The sequence below is a fragment of the Ictalurus punctatus genome, chromosome 11 (assembly GCF_001660625.3).
Source record: "Ictalurus punctatus breed USDA103 chromosome 11, Coco_2.0, whole genome shotgun sequence".
Classification (NCBI taxonomy): domain Eukaryota; kingdom Metazoa; phylum Chordata; class Actinopteri; order Siluriformes; family Ictaluridae; genus Ictalurus; species Ictalurus punctatus.
In genome coordinates, this window is record NC_030426.2 from 21862889 (window position 1) to 21884320 (window position 21432).

The following is a 21432-nucleotide window of genomic DNA, read 5'->3' on the forward strand; positions in this document are numbered from 1 at the left end:
GTGAATAACATTGATTATCTGGTTACAATGACACTTGTTATTGTGGGATATATTAGGCAGCAGGTGAACAGTTGATGTCTTGGAAGTAGGAAAAACAGGCAAACGTAAGGATCTGAGTGACAAGGGCCAAATTGTGATGGCTAAACGACTGGGTCAGAGCATCTCCAGAACAGCGGGTCTTGTGGGTTTTCCCAGTATGCAGTGGTTAGTACCTCCCAAATATGGTTCAAGGAAGGACAACCGATGAACCAGCGACAGGGTCATGGGCACCCAAGGCCCACAGATGCACGTGGGGAGTGAAGGCTAGCCTGTCTGGTCTGATCCCACAGAAGAGCTACTGTATCACATATTGGTGAAAAGTTAATGCTGACTATGATAGAAAGGTGTCAGAACACACAGTGCATCATAGCTTGCTGCGTATGGGCTTGCATAACCCAGACCAGTCAAAATGCCCATCTTCATGTCAGATACCACAGCACACCTTCAGAGGACTTGTGGAGTCCTTGCCTCGATGGGTCAAAGCTGTTTTTGTGGGGACATACACAATATTTTGCAGGTGGTTTTAATGTTATGGCTGATCAGTTTATCTGTCGTATGCGAAAGTGTAGTTTAAAATTTGGTAGTATGAATATGGTAGTATGGAAAAAAAGCAATAGCATTATAATTGCTCAATCTTCATCATTCATGCATCTGGATACACCATGTGTAATCACATAAAAGAACTTGTAAATTACTGTAGAACAAATAGTTCTAGTAAATTATTTACATCTAAAAAATAAATAGGTGTTCACAACTTTAATGCACTTATACATTTTATGTGTGGCTACAGTAGTACAAAAACATGTATTTGCTTAGATTTACTTTTAAATGAGAGGTGTACTATAAGTCCTTAGTAGCCATTTGAATTAAATCTGATGTGATTTTCTCTGAGAAAAAAAAATCTGTACCAATACTCCAAAAACCAATAGATGTTTTTTATAATTAAAAAAAAATAATAATTCATGTTTTCCTGACCTGAGGTATTCTAATATTTTAGTTTTATGTGGCATAACAATAAGGACTTATGGACCACCTATTACTGCATATAATGCTATATACTGTGTTTTTATTGAACAATAAATTGGTGAAAAACAAAACAAAACATGCAATAGTATACTGTATGTGCATATGGTGAGATTCACACATGCAAAGTTTAATAAGGGAAATAATTTCATACATACGGATATCATGTACTCAAAAAATTGTAGGCAACGTGTCTATAATTAAGATTAGCTGCTCATGTCAAGGGCATGCAACGTATTAAGGAGAAAGACAGTCATTTATAATGACATAATAATAATAATAATAATAATAATAATAATAATAATAATAATAATAATAATAATAATAGTGATTATAATTGTCTTGAAAGAGACATTTGGGTTTTGCTTAAATCAAGATACACTAATACTTTTTTTGTGATTATTCCTTATACTTCCTTGGGAAAGCTGTCCCTCTGTATAAAAAAAAAAATGTTTTCCAATGCTTTATGGAGATCCACTCCTACTTGATTTTCCCATCTTAGCAACGTACACACCACAACAAGCCTCCTCTCTGGCTTTTCCCAGGAACTCAGCGCATTTAAACACGTCCCTCTCTTCTTTTACTTTGAATGATGATGGGCCTTTCAGGGCTTAAGTCTGTTTCCCCCCTCCCCCCAACTCCCCATCACTTTTACACATGAGTTTTAACATAAATGTAGACTATTCCTAGAAAAAGTACTCCTCATTTGCTCCCATCACCTCAGAGGGCAGGATGTCCTCTTCACAAATATAGTCTAGTCTAATGAATTACAATTGGGAATTAGTCTGACTAGGATTTTCCATTTTATTTAGTAGACAGGGAACTAAATAGAGTTCCAGCTAACTGGTCATGCAAAACAAACTGTGAACAGTACTTCTAAAATGTTAGCATTATGCATGGGTACAATTTGAATGTTTAACAATGTTTTGCCATTTTTTTTTAAAGAGAAAAATAATTGGTCTTTTGGTCATCAACAAGTTCTTGACCATAGCTGTAGGGAGACTATTTATTTTCAAAATTCTGGAAGATTCAAATATAATTTTTTTGTAGTCAGATTGATTTTGAGGTTCCTATATTATCTGTAAAGTAAAATAATCGACAAATTATAATTGGATTTGTAAAGGTGGATTTCTAAAGTAATTACCAAATCCACACGATCTTGGATGTGTTTGTGTTTTTGTCTCCCTACAGCTGGACAATTGTGTTTACTTGATGAGCTCTTGGTACTGCTCAGATCTGAAGAAGCGGCCAAAGGAATCCCTCTCCATCAGGGTGTAGATGCGGCTCTGAGCCAGGTCGAAGGTGGTAGCGGAAAGGTCAACCAGATTCCTCAGAGTCACGTCTTTGGTGAAATGGTCAATGTTCACCTGAAGAGTGAAGGGCATTGAGCATGTTATAGCAGTGGTTATTTTGGGGAATATGAATACAAGATTAGGACGAGAATTAATGCAATTAACTTCCAAACGGAACGCAATTTCAGTCATTCATTACAGTCAGTACAAGATTTCATTATTTTTCATTGAGGATGTTTACACAATGACAGTGGGATTACACAAAAATGAAATTAGCTACATTCATTCATTAAATATCGAATTACTTTCAATGACTGAAAAATATATCTCAGCTTGTCTTTCCAACTTTTGACCTACCTTTGACCTAAGGATTGTACAGTGCATCATGCTCAAACTTGTTAAGTCTCACACGTGACAATAATTAGGTAAAGTGATAATCAAAGCCAAAGGAGAGGCAGACAAAAAAAAACACCAAAAAAAACCCCAAGACATTTCCACACTCCTAGGCGACCGAAGACGGCATTAGATCAGCTATTGAATCTGTTTGAATCTTGTATGTAGGAAGCTAATTAGACTGCAACTCGAAGGTCTTGGGAAATGTTTACTGCTGAAAAGCTAAACAAATTCCTTTTCCTTTATAGAGAGTTCACATACTGCACCTCTGATAGGTCTTTTCAGAGGTGAACACAACAGCACAAGCACGTCATCATCTGTTGGAGTTTGAATAAAAAAAAAAAAGAATGGAATAAACCAACCTCTTTGTTTCCACCAGTCTGAATGAAGTCTTCATAAATCTTCTTGGCTTTGGTGGCCATTTTCAGTGGAGACTTGGTCTTCTTAAAATCCTCACAAGCCAACCAGAACTCAATATTCTCCTCGCTGAACTCAGATCTCAGGAAGTTCCTGAATGTAGCAAGGCCATCTGCATAATAAAGAATAATAGAAAAGACCGTATATTGATGTAAGTGTACAACATGAAACATTTCAGGAATATCCCTATATGGTTCATTAAAAAAAATTCCCAGCATGCTCCATATAATGTATGCACCTGTTCAATTATCTGTGAAAAATCATTGACTGGAGTGGTTGATTGCAATAAAAAAAGGACTTTATTGTTTTGCTATCTTTTAAAACCATGGTTGTAGCCTTCAATTTATCTGAATTAAATGGAATGCTTGTCTGCAGAACACACCAGATTTAATTATAGTCCAGGCAGAAAACAAAATGGTCTGACAGGAAATAACAACATCAACAAATACCCATCATCACAAACAAAGGCACCTATTTTGTCTTTCCAATTTGATTTGGCCTCACAGGCATTTACTTCACAGGGTCCTTCACTGTGTCCCTATTCCATTACAGTGTTCTGCAGTAGAAATCAGTTTATCTCAATAAGTGTATGCTTTATACATTAAGTGTATTCAAAAACAGCTTAATTTTGCACTTAATTTAGAGAATATGTTTTAGCGAGCTGTAATTTTATAATGTTAATTACACTTTTTTTTTGGTCTTATTTAAATTGACATAATTTGGCAGACCTTATTAATTATTAGATGTACACTTTATCCATTTTATTTCTTGTTACAGAATGACTAATTTCTAACAATGCATTTTAGCATGTTCTCAATTTCTCTGGCGGCTTGGGGGTTCAAATGCCGCCTCCACCCTGTGTGTGCAGAGTTTGCATGTTCTGGGGAATAAAATTACCGGCTAATGGAAAGCTTTACTCTTTAATGTGCTTGCTCTCTGGAAGAGGCACATGCAATATGTTTACGGTTCTGAAACACTTCACATAAAAAAAAAAAAAACTAGGAAGCACAAACAGCTTTGTCTATTTGTCTTTCACGGAGTGTGTTTGTATGTGTGTGTGTGTCTCTGTGTTACATAAGGCTGTAGAGCCTAGTGTTATTGCAGGGTTAGTAATTTATTCTGAAAAAACATACGTAGTATTTCTGAAGTTTATAAATATATATATATATATATATATATATATATATATATATATATATATATATATATATATATATATATATATATATATATATAAATTATTCATAAAAAGTTTGGCATCATGTTGCTAATGGTTGAATGATATATTTGTGTGTACATACCAGCCTTCTTTAATTAAACTGTTTAAAACATATTGTACACCATTCTACACTGCACATTTGTGGTCAAACTATAGGATAACAAGCTTACAGAGACTTCAAGTAGCTTATGGTGATGCAATGAGAATTGTATTAAAGACACCTAGATGGCATAATGCGAGTGAAATGTTTGTGGCTGCAGGAGTTAATACTTTTCGTGCTGTTTTAAGATATTTTATGTATAACTTCATTTGCTGGCTCAACAAGTCTGAAAATGAAATTATTGTGGGCTTATTGGATATAAGGGTCAGTACTATACATTACCAATCCAAGCTGTGGAGACATTGGTACCGTTGCATTTTTAACTGCATGCTGTTCATTTTATTTATTCTCTTGTATTTTAATTGGACCCTGATTCTGTAATAAATGTTTTGATTGACTGATTGAAATCAAAGTACAAATTAAACAAAGAAACACATGTAGGTCACCCATTTGTTGTTGCTGTTGTTATTGTTAGTCAGTGATAGATCTCTTTCTCAGAACACTGAAGGTGCATTTCAGAGCTTGAGTGAACTACACATTCACAGCAACTGTGAGAAGATTGGCACCAATATTGCTTAGAATGACATGAGAGGTTCCATGAGAGGTAGAATGACAGAGATGTTCCTTCCTGATCCAAAAATGATCTATGTTACTATATTAATAGTTTATAATCGATTAATAATATATAGTAGTAATATAAATCAACATTTTTTGTTTTGTTATCGTGCAAGCTGATTCCTGATCCCATTTCCTCTTCGTTTTAAGTCTGTGTAGACAAAATCATGAGGAGAATCACAATACTATTTACCAAAGAACATTTTGTATTATTAAAATATTTAGATCTTAAATATGTGTAATTGCTATCACTTCTTGATCATTAAGATAATGTTGGCCTAAAGCTAATTAAGAAACAGTATCTCTAAAACGGTTTTTTAGGCAGCACAAAGTCCTAAAAGTCCTTGAAATCCTGGTGGTCCATAGAGAAGGGATTTAAATGGAGAAAAGTTTAATTAAACAAATCCCAATTCCCACAAAGTAATGTGAAACAATCTCTCTGGAGATCCAAACATGACAGCTGGAATTCAACAGTTTGACTTCTGCTGCTTTATTATTAGCAGTAAAGAGCTACATCCAGGAAGTCCACTGTTAAACCACTGTTGTTAGATAAGGAAACAGTCGTGCAGAATATTTTTAATAATCTATTTAAGTCGGAAAACAGCCACAACAGAAAAAAATGAAATATAAAATATAAAATTTTATTATTTTATATTTCATAGGTTCTGTCTCCTTACGTTCTGAACCTCTAGAGTTTCCTTAATGAACTAGTGGAGTTTACCAGTGTGCTCCTTTCCTAGCTGAGTACTCATAGCAAAGTCTTCACTTTGTGATTTGAGCTTGGCCTCATTTGTGTAGAATATAACAGACCTTAGTTACATCCTGTTCATCCCATTTCCCATTCTCCTTTTGCAAAGGAATGGAAAATGCTGAATCTAGATGCTAAGTAAGCACTCAAAAATCATTGTAAAATATTAGTATTCATTGATCTTCAGTAACCAATTTCTTAATTATCTTAATCAGGGTTGAGGTGGATCTGGAGCCTATCCTTGGAAAACTGATCATGAGGCAGGAATTGGGTGGGAATACCAATTCCACTTAATTAAATTATTACAGTGAAAACAGTCAAGGAGCATGCAGTGACATGCTCTTTGGGTGATGCTGATTTTAGTAATATTCCCCCACCCCCCCGTGAACTTTGTGGTGAACTTTTTTTTTCTACCCTCCAGAGTTTCTCCTGTATTTCGCGGGGTACAATGCCAAGTTTTTTGTTTTGCAATGCCCCAATGGAATGTGATGATGGACATGATAAATGCCCAAATCGCTTGGGATTGGAACATCGTCAACATATGCTTACACAGCCTGGTCTTAACAGCCTGGAAGTGCACATTGCCATGTCATGATCAATGCAAAAATCTGTAGACAACAGAGGGTTTGGCTGCTCAGCCCTCTAAATGGAAAAAAGCAATAGCATTATAATTGCTCAATCTTCATCATTCATGCATCTGGATAAACTCCTGGATAGACTCCTCACCATGTGTAATCACATAAAAGAACTTGTAAATTACTGTAGAACAAACAGTTGTAAATTATTTACATCTAAAAAATAAATAGGTGTTCACAACTTTAATGCACTTATACATTTTATGTGTGGCTACAGTAGTACAAAAACATGTATTTGCTTAGATTTACTTTTAAATGAGAGGTGCGCTAAGTCCTTAGTAGCCATTTGAATTAAATCTGATGTGATTTTCTCTGAGAAAAAAAAAATCTGTACCAATACTCCAAAACCAATAGATATTTTTTATAATTTAAAAAAAATAAAATAATAATAATTCATGTTTTCCTGACCTGAGGTATTCTAATATTTTAGTTTTATGTGGCATAACAATAAGGACTTATGGACCACCTATTACTGCATATAATGTGTTTTTATTGAACAATAAATTGGTGAAAAACAAAACAAAACATGCAGTAGTATACTGTATGTGCATATGGTGAGATTCACACATGCAAAGTTTAATAAGGGAAATAATTTCATACATACGGATATCATGTACTCGACAAATTGTAGGCAACGTGTCTATAATTAAGATTAGCTGCTCATGTCAAGGGCATGCAACGTATTAAGGAAAAAGACAGTCATTTATAATGACATAATAATAATAATAATAATAATAATAATAATAATAATAATAATAATAATAGTGATTATAATTGTCTAAATGAAAATATAGACCTATTGACAATATACTAAGAAATTACCCTCATCTGCCAAGTAAACTTCTCTCAATTTTTTATTTTTTTTTGCAAATTTCAATGTTGTTTCTCTCCTTCATTTCATGTAACACCTCAGCCCATAACTTTTTTCATTACACCTTTCGGCACGTACCACTCTACACTGCATTACTGAGAATAAGGGTTGATGTGTACCTGAAAGGGTGTCTGTGATATGTGGTGAAATCTCTGTCTGATATCTCTCTCCGTTCTGGCTTGTTATTCATCAATCAACTGCAATTTTCCCCCTGTGTATCCTAGTTCACATAGATACAGTCTTAGGAAGTAATCAACCGTCTCAATGTCTTGGTACTCTGCCATTGTTTAATATGAAGGATTAATAAAAATAAATGTAAACTGTAATTAAAAAGGCTGGCTAATAGTCACTTGTTTATTAAAACCTTATTTCAAAACTAACAGTAAATTAACACAAACATTCATCATTTGTAAATGGTTGTAATAGACATGTTTATTACCACATGTGGATACCGGCTTAATATTAGTGCTGTTCTTCACACTGATGACTAGATAGGTTTCTCTTGTATGGTGCCTTTTTCAGAAATCGCTGAATGACTTTATGTACTTCTTAATACTTTTTGGAATAAAACATAAAAAATGTTAAATATTTGCCTGAATCATGAATGTATCATGAATAATAATAATGAGTTATTTTAGGTGGTTTAATTAGAATAAGTTTAAGATATAGTTTGTATACAGTGACCTTTAAATGTCACTGTTTATTCAAAACTCACTTTATTTATATGCAACATTGAGATGTTTATGCAAACTGTTAGTCTTCATGTCTTCAAGTCTGTAAAGCACTGGTCATCAATTAGAATTGAGCTGGTGACAAATTTTTGCAGCGCAAACACTGTTTGGACCAGACCAATCAAATCAATTCATACAAATGTTACAAATGTTGTTAAACTCATGTAAGCACATGTGAATGGATCATTTCTGAAGAAACTGCTGTGGGCTGATACTTCCAGTAAATACTGTTCATGAGGAAATGCTCCTTGTGGAGCGGAACATAAGAGTAGTCTGGGTGTTCAGCCCATTCGTAGGCCTTGGTGGTGATGTCCACAACCCAATGGACCAGTCTCTGTTTATACATGGGATCCCACATGTCTTTCCTTTGCGGCAGGTCTGTGAGTTAGATAGTCTAAGAGTTGGTCTGAGACTTAGATAGTCTAAATAAAACTATAGGGGACATATCAACCACAAGGTCATCCCAGAGTCTTTCACCCAATTTTTTTTTCTTTTGGTCCACCAAAAAATTCGAAAATTTGTTGTACTTTGTATTAGAGGTTAATATGGGTAAGTGGTGGGTGTAGGACATAACAGATAGGGTAGTTAATAAGACTGAGCAGTACACAAGACAAGACAGTAGATGGGACAAAGACATGGTACTGTACTGATCAGGACACTGGGTTGGGGGGTCACCCCAGAGTCCACCAATGCATGCAAGGCAAGCTTTCCTCCAGAACATGTAACTCCCCAACTCTTTTAGTCAAAGTGATTGTTAGCAAAAACATTTTTTGCACAACAACAAAAAGAAAATAAATAATTTTACACCTTTTTAGTGTTGAGTTAAAAAAATGTGTTCTTGGAAAAAAAAGGTTTGGGGTAAAATATTAACATGGATAATAGTTGTGAAATTGGATTGGTAGGTTGACTGGGCACACACACACACACACACACACACACACACACACACACACACACACACACACACACACTTGCATAGACATACTGCTTCACGCATACATTTAAAATTCACTTCAGCATTCACTGGAACTTTATTACATTACAATGATTGAAATGTTTAATTTTAAAAACAAAATTGGACCTGTGTCTAATGCATTCTCCCTAGGATATAATATAATTGCCTTGTACTCTTAATGGTGCAATTTATTTTAGAAACATCTCTGATGTTTGGCACATTTTTCAACAAAACTTTGGACTCAGATGTCTGTCTTGTTTAAAAGGTGCTGATGTTTTTTCAATACCAATTACGCCTTCCTATTTTTCATTCCCTCTCCGTTCTGTTTTTCTGACACTTGGCCCAAAATCATTTATCTTATTTTAGTCCAATATTGAATCAGTGGTTTTAGCTGTTCATGTGTATGTTTTTGCTCTTTCATTCTACTCTAATGACAGCACCACATCTCCAGGGTCAGAGATATATAATTTATGCAGTTATATGTTTTGGTAGGATTGGAGGGTAGGACCCCATTTGGTGTTTTTTCACCTTTTACTTTTTGTTTCTATGTATGTAATATTAATGTGACTGAAAAAATGTCTTTGATGGGTCATTTGAAGATCCTGCCTGTAAAATGTGTACTCAATTCAGCTTCTCAGCATGCCCTACTGACCTTCATTGGACCTTAAAGAAGTATTTCAAACCGCAGTGCTGCCTCTGCCTTTATAAATATAGATAGATAAAACATGGATAGGAAATAAAGGAGCTCTTGTGTACTTACAACTGTTGGTGAGAACTCGGTCCAGAGACTGGCCCCACTGGGCAACCTCTTCAGGGTTTGGCCTGAAAGACACAAATGGCTGTTACTATCAAAGTGTAACAGCTCAACACCAACATTTATCGTCTAATTCGGAAGTTTCTATGCTTCTGTGCCAGATCTATTTTGGTTTGACTTAGAGAAGTGATGTATTTGTGAGTACCACTGAGGTAACAGTAAACACAACTAAACTCCTTAGAATGTGGAAATTACAAAACTTTATTTTTGTGACCATGAAATTAGTCAAATAAAGGTATTGTCGCCTGTCAGTCTTTTTTTTTTTTTTTTATAACTCAATGTGCATCAGGGAGTAATGGACAGGACTCAGGAGATGTGTGAGAATCCATGTGCAGGAGGTGTCTTTACAAAATTCAAGACAGGATCCAAAATCAGAGTGAACATGACAACACTGATGAAACACAGAAATTTATGAATAAACCAGACAAAGGGCAAATCCAAAGAATAGTTGATTATTAAGGTGAGGTTCAAACCACAGAAATAGCAAATCACAGAATACATGGCTCTGAACTTTACAGAAATGTTAAAGGTGGCAAGACTTTGCACTAACGGAATGTTTAAACTGGCTTTATATTGTCTGTAAACAGGAAGTGTTTGGTGATGAAGAAGGGGTGGGGGATCAGTGCTGCCATGGAAGTGGATGTGACACCTATTTCACAATGAAATAGAAATAACTTACATAAACTGTGTTTCTGTTTTTTTTATTTTTTATTTTTTTTTATAGTGATTTTGAGAGTATTCACACACATGCAAGCCTCTAAGACAACAGTTATGTCAGCTGATTCCTCATCTTAGTCCATGACAATTTAGTGAGTCTTGTATTCAGTTAGTTTTGATAGATATTTTACTGATTTTATTAATTTCATGATGGTTCTTGTGAAATTATGTGTCAACTGTCTTCAGCAGTTTGTTCTCATTTTTAATTCCACTAACCAACATGAAAGGGTGATGTGGGCACATATGTGTGGACGTTTGTGGTGATAGCGTAGGTGTATTGTACTTCATTTGACAGAGTTGGCACACTAATGTTTCTGTCCACCTTATGCTGACCTTATCTACTGATGCTTGTAATGGCTAGTACATTAGGTATTCACCTAACAGTCTGCTTAGGAGAAGTGTGTGTATGTGTAGCCTTTACTGATTTGGTATAAAAAGGAAGCTACTTTTTCCAGAAGAGGAAGTTTAGACTTGATTAAGTTTAAATTTCTTTTGTTCCTCACATAATATAAGCTGTATGACAAACAGCCTACTATACTGGTGCATCTCAAAAAAATTTGAATATTGTGGAAAAGTAATTTTCCCCCTCAGGGGCCAGGCTCACAGTTTCCGTTGTTCTGGCTGAGGGTGATAAATCAACCTTCTGGCTTGAGACAATAGATCCCTGTGAATGGGAATGTCCCAGTTAGTACCGTCCAGCAGAGATATTGTCTCCGAGAACCAAATTCGATCAGGCCAAATTGGTGCTACTACCAGCAGACATAGCACCACCTTGGCGAACTCTCGCTAGAGCCTGTGGGAGGAGAATGATCGGGGAAAAGGCATACAGACGTGACCTCAGCCACATGTGTACCATGGCATCCAGCCCCTACCCTTTTTTTGGTGCAGGAGGAGTGAGGGTGAACCATAGCGGGCAGCATGTTGTCTCCTCAGAGGCAAACACGTCCACTTCCACCTGGCCGAAGCTCCACCATATGGACTCACCCACTTGTGGATAGAGACTCCAATCCACAAGCCTCAGCTCCTGCCTTGACAGGATGTCTGCCCCCACATTCTGGTTGCTCGGACTGTACATTGCATTCACTGACCTAACTTTATTTTGCTCAGTGTTGATAGGATTGCCCTATGAAAGTTGGGGATAGACACACCCTCATCGTATTCAAATCCCATATAACACCTAGAAAAGTGACTCTCGATTGGAGAAGCAAAGGTCCCTAAGGTTCAACCTGAGCCCCAGGCTCCTCATGTGGGCAAGAACAACATATCGATGTTGAATCGCCAACTTCCTGGACCACGCTAGAATTAACCAATTGTCCAGGTAGTTTAGCAGACGGATGCCCTGGAGTCAGTGCGGCATCCGTGCACTTCGTGAAAGTGCAACGGGATAAAGCTAGTCACAGGCAGAACTGATATTGATACACGTTGCCTCCAAACACGAACCTCAGGAACTTCCTGTGACTGGGAATATGCGTCTTCTTTTAGATTTATTGTAATAAACCAATCCTGTGGAACGATAAGTTTGAGCATCAACATCCTGAACCTGTATGTCTGAAGAGTACGGTTCAGATGACACAGATCTAAAATTGGACACATACCCCACCTTTTCTGTGGACCAGGAAATAGACGTACATGTTCTATGGCCCCTTTGTCCAAGACAGATCTACTTCCTGGGCTAACATTGGGCTGTGCATTGTGCTGACTACTGTGGTGAGTAGACCTCTGAAATGTACAGTCCATGCTGCCAGATGGTCTTTAGTGACATTAACTTTCCACATTTTGTTGGAGGGAAAACATCAGATTTTTGTTGCCCTGTGACAGCTCGCTGACCAGAGAAAACTGATACCTCCCTCCATGGCCCCTCAGGACCACTTGTTTTTGCCTTTTCGGCACTTATTATTATTTTAAATCAGGCCTACTAGCAGGCTGCGATTGTGGCCACGCGTTCCCCCTGGCCTTCCCCCTCTGCAGTCCTTATTATGTTTTTAATTCTTTCTGTTGTGCTTTCTGTTGTGCAGAACAATTGATCACTTCAGCCATAAATTAAACAAATTTCATTTTTCCAATCACCGGTCCATCCTTGTTTATCTTTCTCTGACCCAAAGCCTTTCCAGTCCATTCCTGTGCTTTTATCTCTCTCCGTATCTACTCATTTTGTGACCACCACAATTGCAGCATTTTACCTTCACTCTTTTGTCACATTTACCATATTCATGGTCACCCCCACATCTCGGTGAACATCATTGTTTTCCTCTGCAAACCACACTAACATGTGCATACTTCGGACACTTGAAGCAGCTTAGTGGAGGAGGTACGTATTGTCTTACTGGGTAACTTATATAGCCTATTTTGATTCTATCTGGCATTCTTTCTTCATCAAACAGCATAACTGATATCCATCCTCCATTTCCAGATCGCTACCAGCGCTACCATCATTCCCTGCCATCAGTGCTCCAGTCACAGTCCAGTGTTGCACAGAGGTGACGATGTTTTTTAAAGGCACCATTTTATAGTCACACAATGGGTGTTATGCCACATCACCTGACCATGGCAGGCCTATATATAGGCGTGATTTTACCAGACTTCAGATACTGGCCACGTACGAGAAAGCTTCCCACAGTATGTAGTGCACGCTTTGAAAGGAAACATACTTTTCAGAAGGTTTTTGATTTCCATGAGCTGTAAGCCATAATCATCAAGATTAAAACAAAAAAAGGGCTTGAAATATTTCACTTACTGTGTAATGAATCTAGAATATGAAAGTTCCACTTTCTAGAATATGAAAGTTCCAATTCCATCCATCCATCCATCCTCTATACTGCTTATCCTTTTCAGGGTCACGGGGAGCCTGGAGCCTATCCTGGAGGCTGATTGGCATGTCTAAAGTGTCCGTAGTGTATGAATGAGTGTGTATGTGATTGTGCCCTGCGATGGATTGGCACCCTGTCCAGGGTGTACCCCGCCTTGTGCCCCATGCTCCCTGGGATTGGCTCCAGGTTTCTCCATGACCTGAAGAAGGAGTAAGCGGTAGAAGATGGATGGATGGATGGATGGAATTAAGTGCCTCATCTCAAACAATACAATACCGTACACATAAGAAATGCAGTGCTGGATCTTTTATTTATGACCATGAAAACAGCAACTTCTGAGTGATGTTGCACTTCTGAGTATAAAAGAGTATGAGAGGATCATCCATCCTTTGACCAATTAGAGTTTTGTTTACAACATACTACACAGACTATGTAATAACACTGAATAGTACAGAAGCACACACGTATACAGGTACTCGTCCATTTCAGGATGCCCAAAAAAGGTATTAACATATGAAATGTCACTCTTACTAGCCCTTCCAATCCATTCTGAAATGTTGATAGTTACACAAGCTTTTCATGGTGTTTTAGGATTTATGGTATAAACAATTCTTTGGCACTATTTTTTATTTATTGCAGAATGAACTAACACACACACTCTCTCTTGTTCTTCAAAACAATGTTCTTCACACTGCATGATTATACAAGTTTTCTAAAAGGTCTGGTACAAATTACAGAAATGGCACAGATACCATGATTCATAGTGAAGAGCAGCTGGTTTCATTGCAAAAAAATTGACATATTAGCAAGTGGAAATACTTTGAATATAGACAGATTTATCTAGTATTTCTTATTATAAGATCACAATAAAACAAATATAAGATGATTAAACCAATTTCAAGCCATTTATACTCATTTCAAGGATGAATCTTTTTCTGTTGGCAGATAATTTTGCTAATTTTAAGCATTTATATCTAGAAAGAAGTGAATTATCTGCCAATAAAATAAGAAAACTACACAGCTTGAAATGAGTAAAAATGTCCAGAAATAGGTTTAATTATACTTGGTTATATTTGGTATATTGTCATCTTATAATAAGAAATACTAGATAAATTTGACTATATTCATGATATTTTCATTTACTAAGATGACTATTTTATTTTTACAAAGCAAATGCTTTATTTGTATTTTAAAGGATATATATGATGAAATAAATTACAAACAAACAGTTGAGTGGAAATATTTGAGACCACATTGAAAATCTGGGAAGTTAAATTTTTAAAAAAAAAATTATATATATATATATATATATATATATATATATATATATATATATATATATATATATATATATATATATATATATAAAAAAGTGCAGGCTGTTTGTTGGTACCTTGAATAGTGAAGGCTACAGTAGGGGGTAGAGCTTTCTCTTACAAAGCTCCACAGTTATGGAACAGCTCTCAATTAGTACTCGGGACTCAAACACAGTCTCAGTATTTAAGTCCAGGCTGAAAATATTTGTTTGTGTTACCTTCTGGCTCTTCCTTTGCTGTCATAGCTAATCTTGCCAGAGTCTCTGGTTGCACTCCGCACACAGTGTACATTGTCCTTAACCGTTACATCACAATTAGCATGCCTAAAAATCTGTTGAACTACACATGCATGTCCTGAGATGCCAGTGACCCCTTCTGCTCACCAGACCTGCCTGATCCATCCTGATGCCCTACTTCTGGTTGGAGTTCTCTTTACTTGGAAATCACTTTGTTGTTGAGGATGGCCCTACACAAAAAGCCTAAAGATAATAAGATTACTGTGGATGATACCACTTAAAAACCATGAAGACGGCTTAGAACTGCAATCGCCATGAACAGTTTTGCACTCAAGTCTCCATCAGTGAACAGTTGATAACTTCATGTGAAAACCTTAATGAATTTCCTGATTACACAATTGCACATTTTGACCATGTAGTACACAGGAGCAGAAGGGATTTATTTATAATCGCACTATCCAGTGTCACCCAAATAAGTTTGGGTTCACTTTTGAGTCTGGTTCCTCTCAATGTTTCTTCCTCATATAGTCTCAGGTAGTTTTCTACTTCTACTTTCTACTTCTGTCTTGGGATACATTAGGGAAACATTTATTAATTTAAGTTTAGATCCTGAATTTATATATTAATAAATTTATTTATTTATTTATAATATATATATATATATATATATATATATTATAATAAGTTTAGATCCTGAATTTATATATTTCTGTAAAGTTGCTTTGTGACAATGTTCATTGTTAAAAGCACCATACAACTAAACATTTTGTTTAATTGAACTGAATAAAACAAAAGTAGTAAATGTTGAATATCTTGAATTGTAACATGATGTTAACTGCTTTGTACAAAAGGCAGATTTCCCTCATGTCTAATATCTTTTATTGAAGCATGTGTTCTGATGAAACACATCTAAAATGGATCATAAGGTTGTGCACACACTCATGGAGTCCATGCCAGCTCGAGTGCACACTGCCATTAATACAAAAGGGGACGTACCAAACACTAAGAAACACTAAAATTCATGTAAATAATTTTTAAGTTGTTGTCAATAATATAATTTGTAATGATAATAATAACAATGTTGTATTAAATTAGAAAATAATGCAAAATAGAAGCATTTTTTCATTAGTACTCTCAGACTTTTTGACCCCACTGTATTTAACACAGACTATAATTATAAATAATAATTTGCTTTTATATAAATATTTTCAACATTGTTAAACTTGAAAGTTTGCTCAATATTATCCAGTCTTTATCTACTAGTTCCACGGAAGTGCTGTGTGTATGTTCAAGGGGCAATAGAAGTTTATTAAATTGATAGTGACAGGAGCTTTAATTTCCTGCTCTCAAAGCTTCTGTCATCATGACACTGGCAAAAGGTGGAAATATTGCATCATCATTGAATTGTAAATGAATTGTAAACATTTGCACAGGATTTACACGTGTGGTTTTTCACGTTATGTTTCACATTGTGATTTTTACACATGATTCACTGTTCACATTCTGGCATAACTCGACAGAATATGAAAGACATACAGTATGATTGCATGTGAAATGTATGGGATTTTTCTGTAAAGGAATTACCAGTAGTGATTTTATACAAATGAACTGATACGAAAAGTCATTATTGCTAACCCTGCCCCTTTTTTCAACATTAATTATTTTTACTTTTTTTTAAGCTAGATTGTTTGTATGAATTCGTTTGAATTTGTAATCAACCATTTTCAAATTAAAAAGAAGTTTTATTTATATCCAGCTGTGTTTATTTATTTAGTTGACATCCAGCTGCTTCATGGTCAGAAACAACTCTTTGATGAAATAAGTGAATAGAGACTAATATTGTGTCTGGAATATACGATATGATAGAGAGAGAGAGAGAGAGAGAGAGAGAGAGAGAGAGAGAGAGAGAGAGAGAGAGAGAGAGAGGAGAAACTCACTTCTGAAGCTTTTCTGGTTTCTTCTCAGGCTTTTCAGGGTATGGGATGATGAGGTCAATGGCATTCTCTGGCTTCTGGAGCAGAGTTCCCAACTTAGTCTTGATCCCTTTAGCCCTAGATCCAAGACATAAACACACAAATACATACATTAGATTTACAGTACAAACTGTTTGCTCTTCACTCACTTCCTCTATGCTTGCCATACCGAATACTTTCTGATAGTGTAGACAAAATAATATTAGACAGAGGAAGCCTGACTAAACACAGCTGATTGAACACGTCCAGGCTTGATTACAGTCCCTCATACCGAACCTTATCATCAGCCACTCGGAGATAAGAAAATTGTCAAAATCATTCTGGAAAGGGTTATGAAGCCAGTTTTTGTCCGTGGGACAGTACTGAACAACAGTGAGAGCCATCATTTCTAAACAGAGAACAGTGATCAACCTTCCCAGACTTTCTGGTCGGCCAAAATTTCTCCAAGGGTGTAGAGACAACTCATCCAGGAAGTCACAAAAGATCCCACAACAACACCCAACAAACTGCATTCTGCTCTAACCTCAGCTAAGGTCAGTGTAAACAATCCACAGTAAGAAAGAGAGTAGGCGACAATTGGATGCTTGGGAGAGTAGCAAGGCAGAAACCACAATTAAAAAAGAGAAATACCAATGTTAATGGCAAAATCAAAACCATCTGGATGTTACCAATGCCTTTTTCCATAAAAATATAAACCATTTACTCATTATGTCTGGCATAAAATTAAAAATTTCATACAAACTGTCATGGAGATGCTTTTCTGCTATTGTTGAAATGACCATCTGTACAGCACAAAAACGCATAAGACTAATGAAAATAAAAATTATGCAGAAAAACAATGAAAGATAAAAAAAAAAAAAATCCACATGGCAGAAAAGAAAGTAAAAGAATATCTTGGAGTGACCTACTCAAAATCCTGACTTGAACCAAATAGGGATAATAGGATAAGACATGAAATGATCCCTTCATTTTTGAAAACCTGCCAATGTGTTTGAACTAAAAGAATTCTGCACAGAAGTGTGGCTGAAATTCTTCAACAGTGACATTACAGACTGATATCAAATTAAAGGAAGTGTTTTTATTCATTTATTCATCTTGAGTAAGGGCTTTATCCTGGTCACAATGGATGAAGTGTGTATTCCAGGAATACTGGAGCAAGGCAGGACACACCCTGGTGGGAAGGCTGATCCATCACAGGGCATCATGCACAAACATTCACACCTAGGGGCAATTTAGAGTCACCAATCCATCTCCGAGCATAGTTTTATGAGGTGGGAGAAAACCAGATAACCAGGATGAAACCCACATGGACACAGGAGAACACGTGTAACTCTACATTATAATAGTAAGCTGAGATCAGGATCAAAACAAGATTCATTTAGTTGGAATTAATGCTCTACTTATATACAGTGGACATAAAAAGTCTACACACCCTTGTTAAAATGGCAGGTTTTTGTGATGGAAAAAAGAAAATAAAACCAAGATTAATCATTACACAACTTATTTTCATCCTCAGTGTGAAATTGCAACATATAAAAATTAAGTGAAAAACAACCAGAAACATTTTAGGGAAAAATAGGAATAGTAACAAAATTACAATAGGGTTACATACGTGTGCACACCCTTTTATAATTGGGGAATGTATGTATTCAGCTGTATTCATAATAAACCAAACACATTCAATCTAATGATCACAAATAATTATCATACATCATTGAAATTATTCTGTCATGTATGAAATTATTCTGATTAACCCCAAATATAGATCAGCTTTTCTGATAGCCTGCAAAGAGCTTACAAAGCATCCACGGTATCTCACTTGGATGTCAATCAGTAGTGGGGAATAAAAGAATCTCCAAAACATTAGATGTACCATAGAACACCTTGAAGGCCATCATCAAAGTGGAGAAAATGGAGCACCACGGTGACATCACCAAGAACAGGAAGTCCCTCCAAAATTTACAAAAGGACAAGACACAGACTTACATGTGAGGCTGCAAAGACACATACATTAAAGGAGCTGCAGGAATATCTGACTGATTACTGATTACTCTCTGCATGTGACAACAATCTCCCGTATTCTTCACATGTCTGGGCTATGGGCTAGGGTGGCTAGACGGAAGCTCTTTCTCACACACACAAAAAAATCCAAGTTTAACTAAATCACCCCAGACCATGTGGCAAATGTGTTATGATTTGATGAGACCAATTCCAAAAGGTATAATAATTCCACAATTCCAAAAGGTATGTTTGGCACCAAAATTGCATAACACCAACGGAACACCATAGCCATGGTGAAACATGGTGGTGACAGCATCATGCTTTAGGGCTGCATTTCTTCAGCCAGAATGGAGCTTTTATCCAGGTGGAGGGAATCACGAATTGCTACAAATACCAGTCAAAAGTGTCTGCTAGTAAGTAGAGGATGAAAAGTAATTTCACATTTCAGCATCCAAATCAACAAATGAATGGCTTAAGAAAAGAAAATAATTGTCAGTGAGTCCAGACCTGAATCCAACTAAAAATCTGTTGGGTGACCTGAAGCAGGCTGTGCCCTCTCGATTTGATGGCTTTAGAATGTTTTTGCAAGGAAGAATGCCAAAATATTACCAATTCAATACGTGTCACGCAGACAGACTCTTGCTCAAAAAGACTGAGTGGTGTAAAAAAATCAAAATATGCTTCTGCAAAGTATTAGTTTAGAGGTGTGCACACTTATGTAACTAGGTTATTCTAAGTTTTTTATTTTTTTATTTTTTCTGGTTGTTTTTCCACTTTATTTGTATTCTTTGCAATTGTACACTAATTGTGGGAAAAGATCTGACATGATTTATCTTTGTGCAATTATTCACTAATTATTGACAAAAACCTGCTATTTTAACCTGCCGGGGGTGTGTATACCTTTTATATCCATTGTAAATTTATTACGTTTTGGATAAGCTTAGGAAGGAAGGAAGAAAAATAAGTAAATAAGTAAGAAAATAGAAAGAAATTAAGTCTTATTATGTCGTGTATATGGTACTTGTATGTTAATTTGTTGCTGTTGTTAGAGTCTTATTATTATTATTATTATTATTATTATTATTATTATTATTATTATTATTATTACCACCCAGGTTTCCTTTTCACAATATTGAACTTAATTCAAATATCTAAAATTATTTAGTCTGAGCAGTCCTAATATACATCACCAGTAAAAATCATGAGGGGGAAAACATTTATTTCAGAGGACATAGCAAAACATTTTTGTCATGCTTTTCTGAAGCGCCAGAAAAAAGCTCTCTGTCTCACTTCAAACTAACACGTGAAAAACTAAACCTTCACCATTTGAATTCCATTCTGAGGTATGCTTTTTTTTTTTTTTTTTTTTTTAAATCCTTAGTTATTTAAGCTTCCGTCATCCTGTATTATTGAAACCATACCTTGCTTTATTAAAAACAGACCCTCTATACCATTTTGTTTTTTTCTGTGATGGAGGCAGAAAGCACTGCTTTTGATCACCTTTGGCAGTTACTTAAACATATGAGTCTTAAATTTTATTACAGCTCATGCATTCATGCTGCACTGTAACTGAGACATTCAGGCTTTTCACATGATTGCAGAAGCAAAATGTATTGATTCAATATACCAAAAAGTTGTTTTTTTTTTTCATGAAGGTATTTATAAGGCAAAACTGTCCTGCTTAAAATCCCATACTTATAGACATTAGAGTAAAAAATATATAATAATCGCACTAAAAAGAAACTTTCAACACAATTTCACAGCTCTTATATTCAAACCCATTATCAAGAATGCAGAAATTTAATGCCACTTTAAAACGTTAATGTTAAAGCTTTTCCGAAAGAATAGTGCTTATTTCTTTTATTAAAATCTACCACTCAATATTGAACCATTAATACAGATATTGGTAGAACACATTCTTCTTATTTCTGATTTTACTTCTGAGATTTTTTTCTATCAAGTGTTATTTCAGCTGTATTATGCAAGAGAGAATACAAAAATCTCATTTTCAGGGGAGGACTCTTTAGTATTGCCAAATCTTTAGACATCATGGTTGATTTTTTAAAATTGTATTTACTTTTAAAGTTTGAAGCAGAAAGAACAATTTAGTACAGTAAACACAACTGAACGTCTGCATACCTTTCCAGACATGTCTGAGGCAGGGCAGCTAATCCTTTACACATGGTTTGGACTCTTTAGTATAGCTTCACAGGGTTAATCCACCACCATGAACGATTCCTTTTCCTTTTTGAATTTTCTCTGTGCTCCGCTCTGTTATATGGAGACCACTTATTGGATCTAAGCCAGATCTCTACAGCCAATTGAGTTGCAGTTTACGATTACGCCATGGCTGAGTGTGTGCTCTTGAGATGTCAACAAGTGCAGGGAAGCTTGAGTTTCCTCAAACCCCTGACAAATGGCCCAAGCACTTTCTGCTGAACCAATGAAATACTGAAAAGAGTTGATGTAAAATCATGATTGTGTTGTGTACACTAGAAATATGATACTGACTGAGCGGCTTACAGTTTAA

The 21432-nt window shown here is 35.9% G+C and overlaps 1 protein-coding gene across 1 annotated transcript; it reads right to left on the reverse strand.

Moving 5' to 3' along the window:
- Positions 1-780: 780 nt before the first annotated feature.
- Positions 781-21226, reverse strand: rgs5a (regulator of G protein signaling 5a). The gene is made up of 5 exons (XM_017480332.3): positions 21042-21226; positions 16866-16979; positions 9799-9860; positions 3110-3276; positions 781-2429 (listed from the first exon to the last, which is right to left on the reverse strand). Exons 1-5 carry the CDS (start codon positions 21083-21085, stop codon positions 2268-2270), a joined length of 549 nt encoding a protein of 182 aa, XP_017335821.1. The 5' UTR covers positions 21086-21226; the 3' UTR covers positions 781-2267.
- Positions 21227-21432: the final 206 nt, after the last annotated feature.

Bases quoted from the DNA above. Each gene is read 5' to 3' on its own strand.
- rgs5a (XM_017480332.3), bottom strand. From the start codon at position 21,085: ATGTGTAAAGGATTAGCTGCCCTGCCTCAGACATGTCTGGAAAG. The intron at 3,277-9,798 runs GTAAGTACACAA...TTTATTATGCAG, and splicing joins CCGAGTTCTCACCAACAGTT to ATGGCCTTGCTACATTCAGG. The intron at 2,430-3,109 runs GTTGGTTTATTC...TTCACTCTTCAG, and splicing joins AGACTGGTGGAAACAAAGAG to GTGAACATTGACCATTTCAC.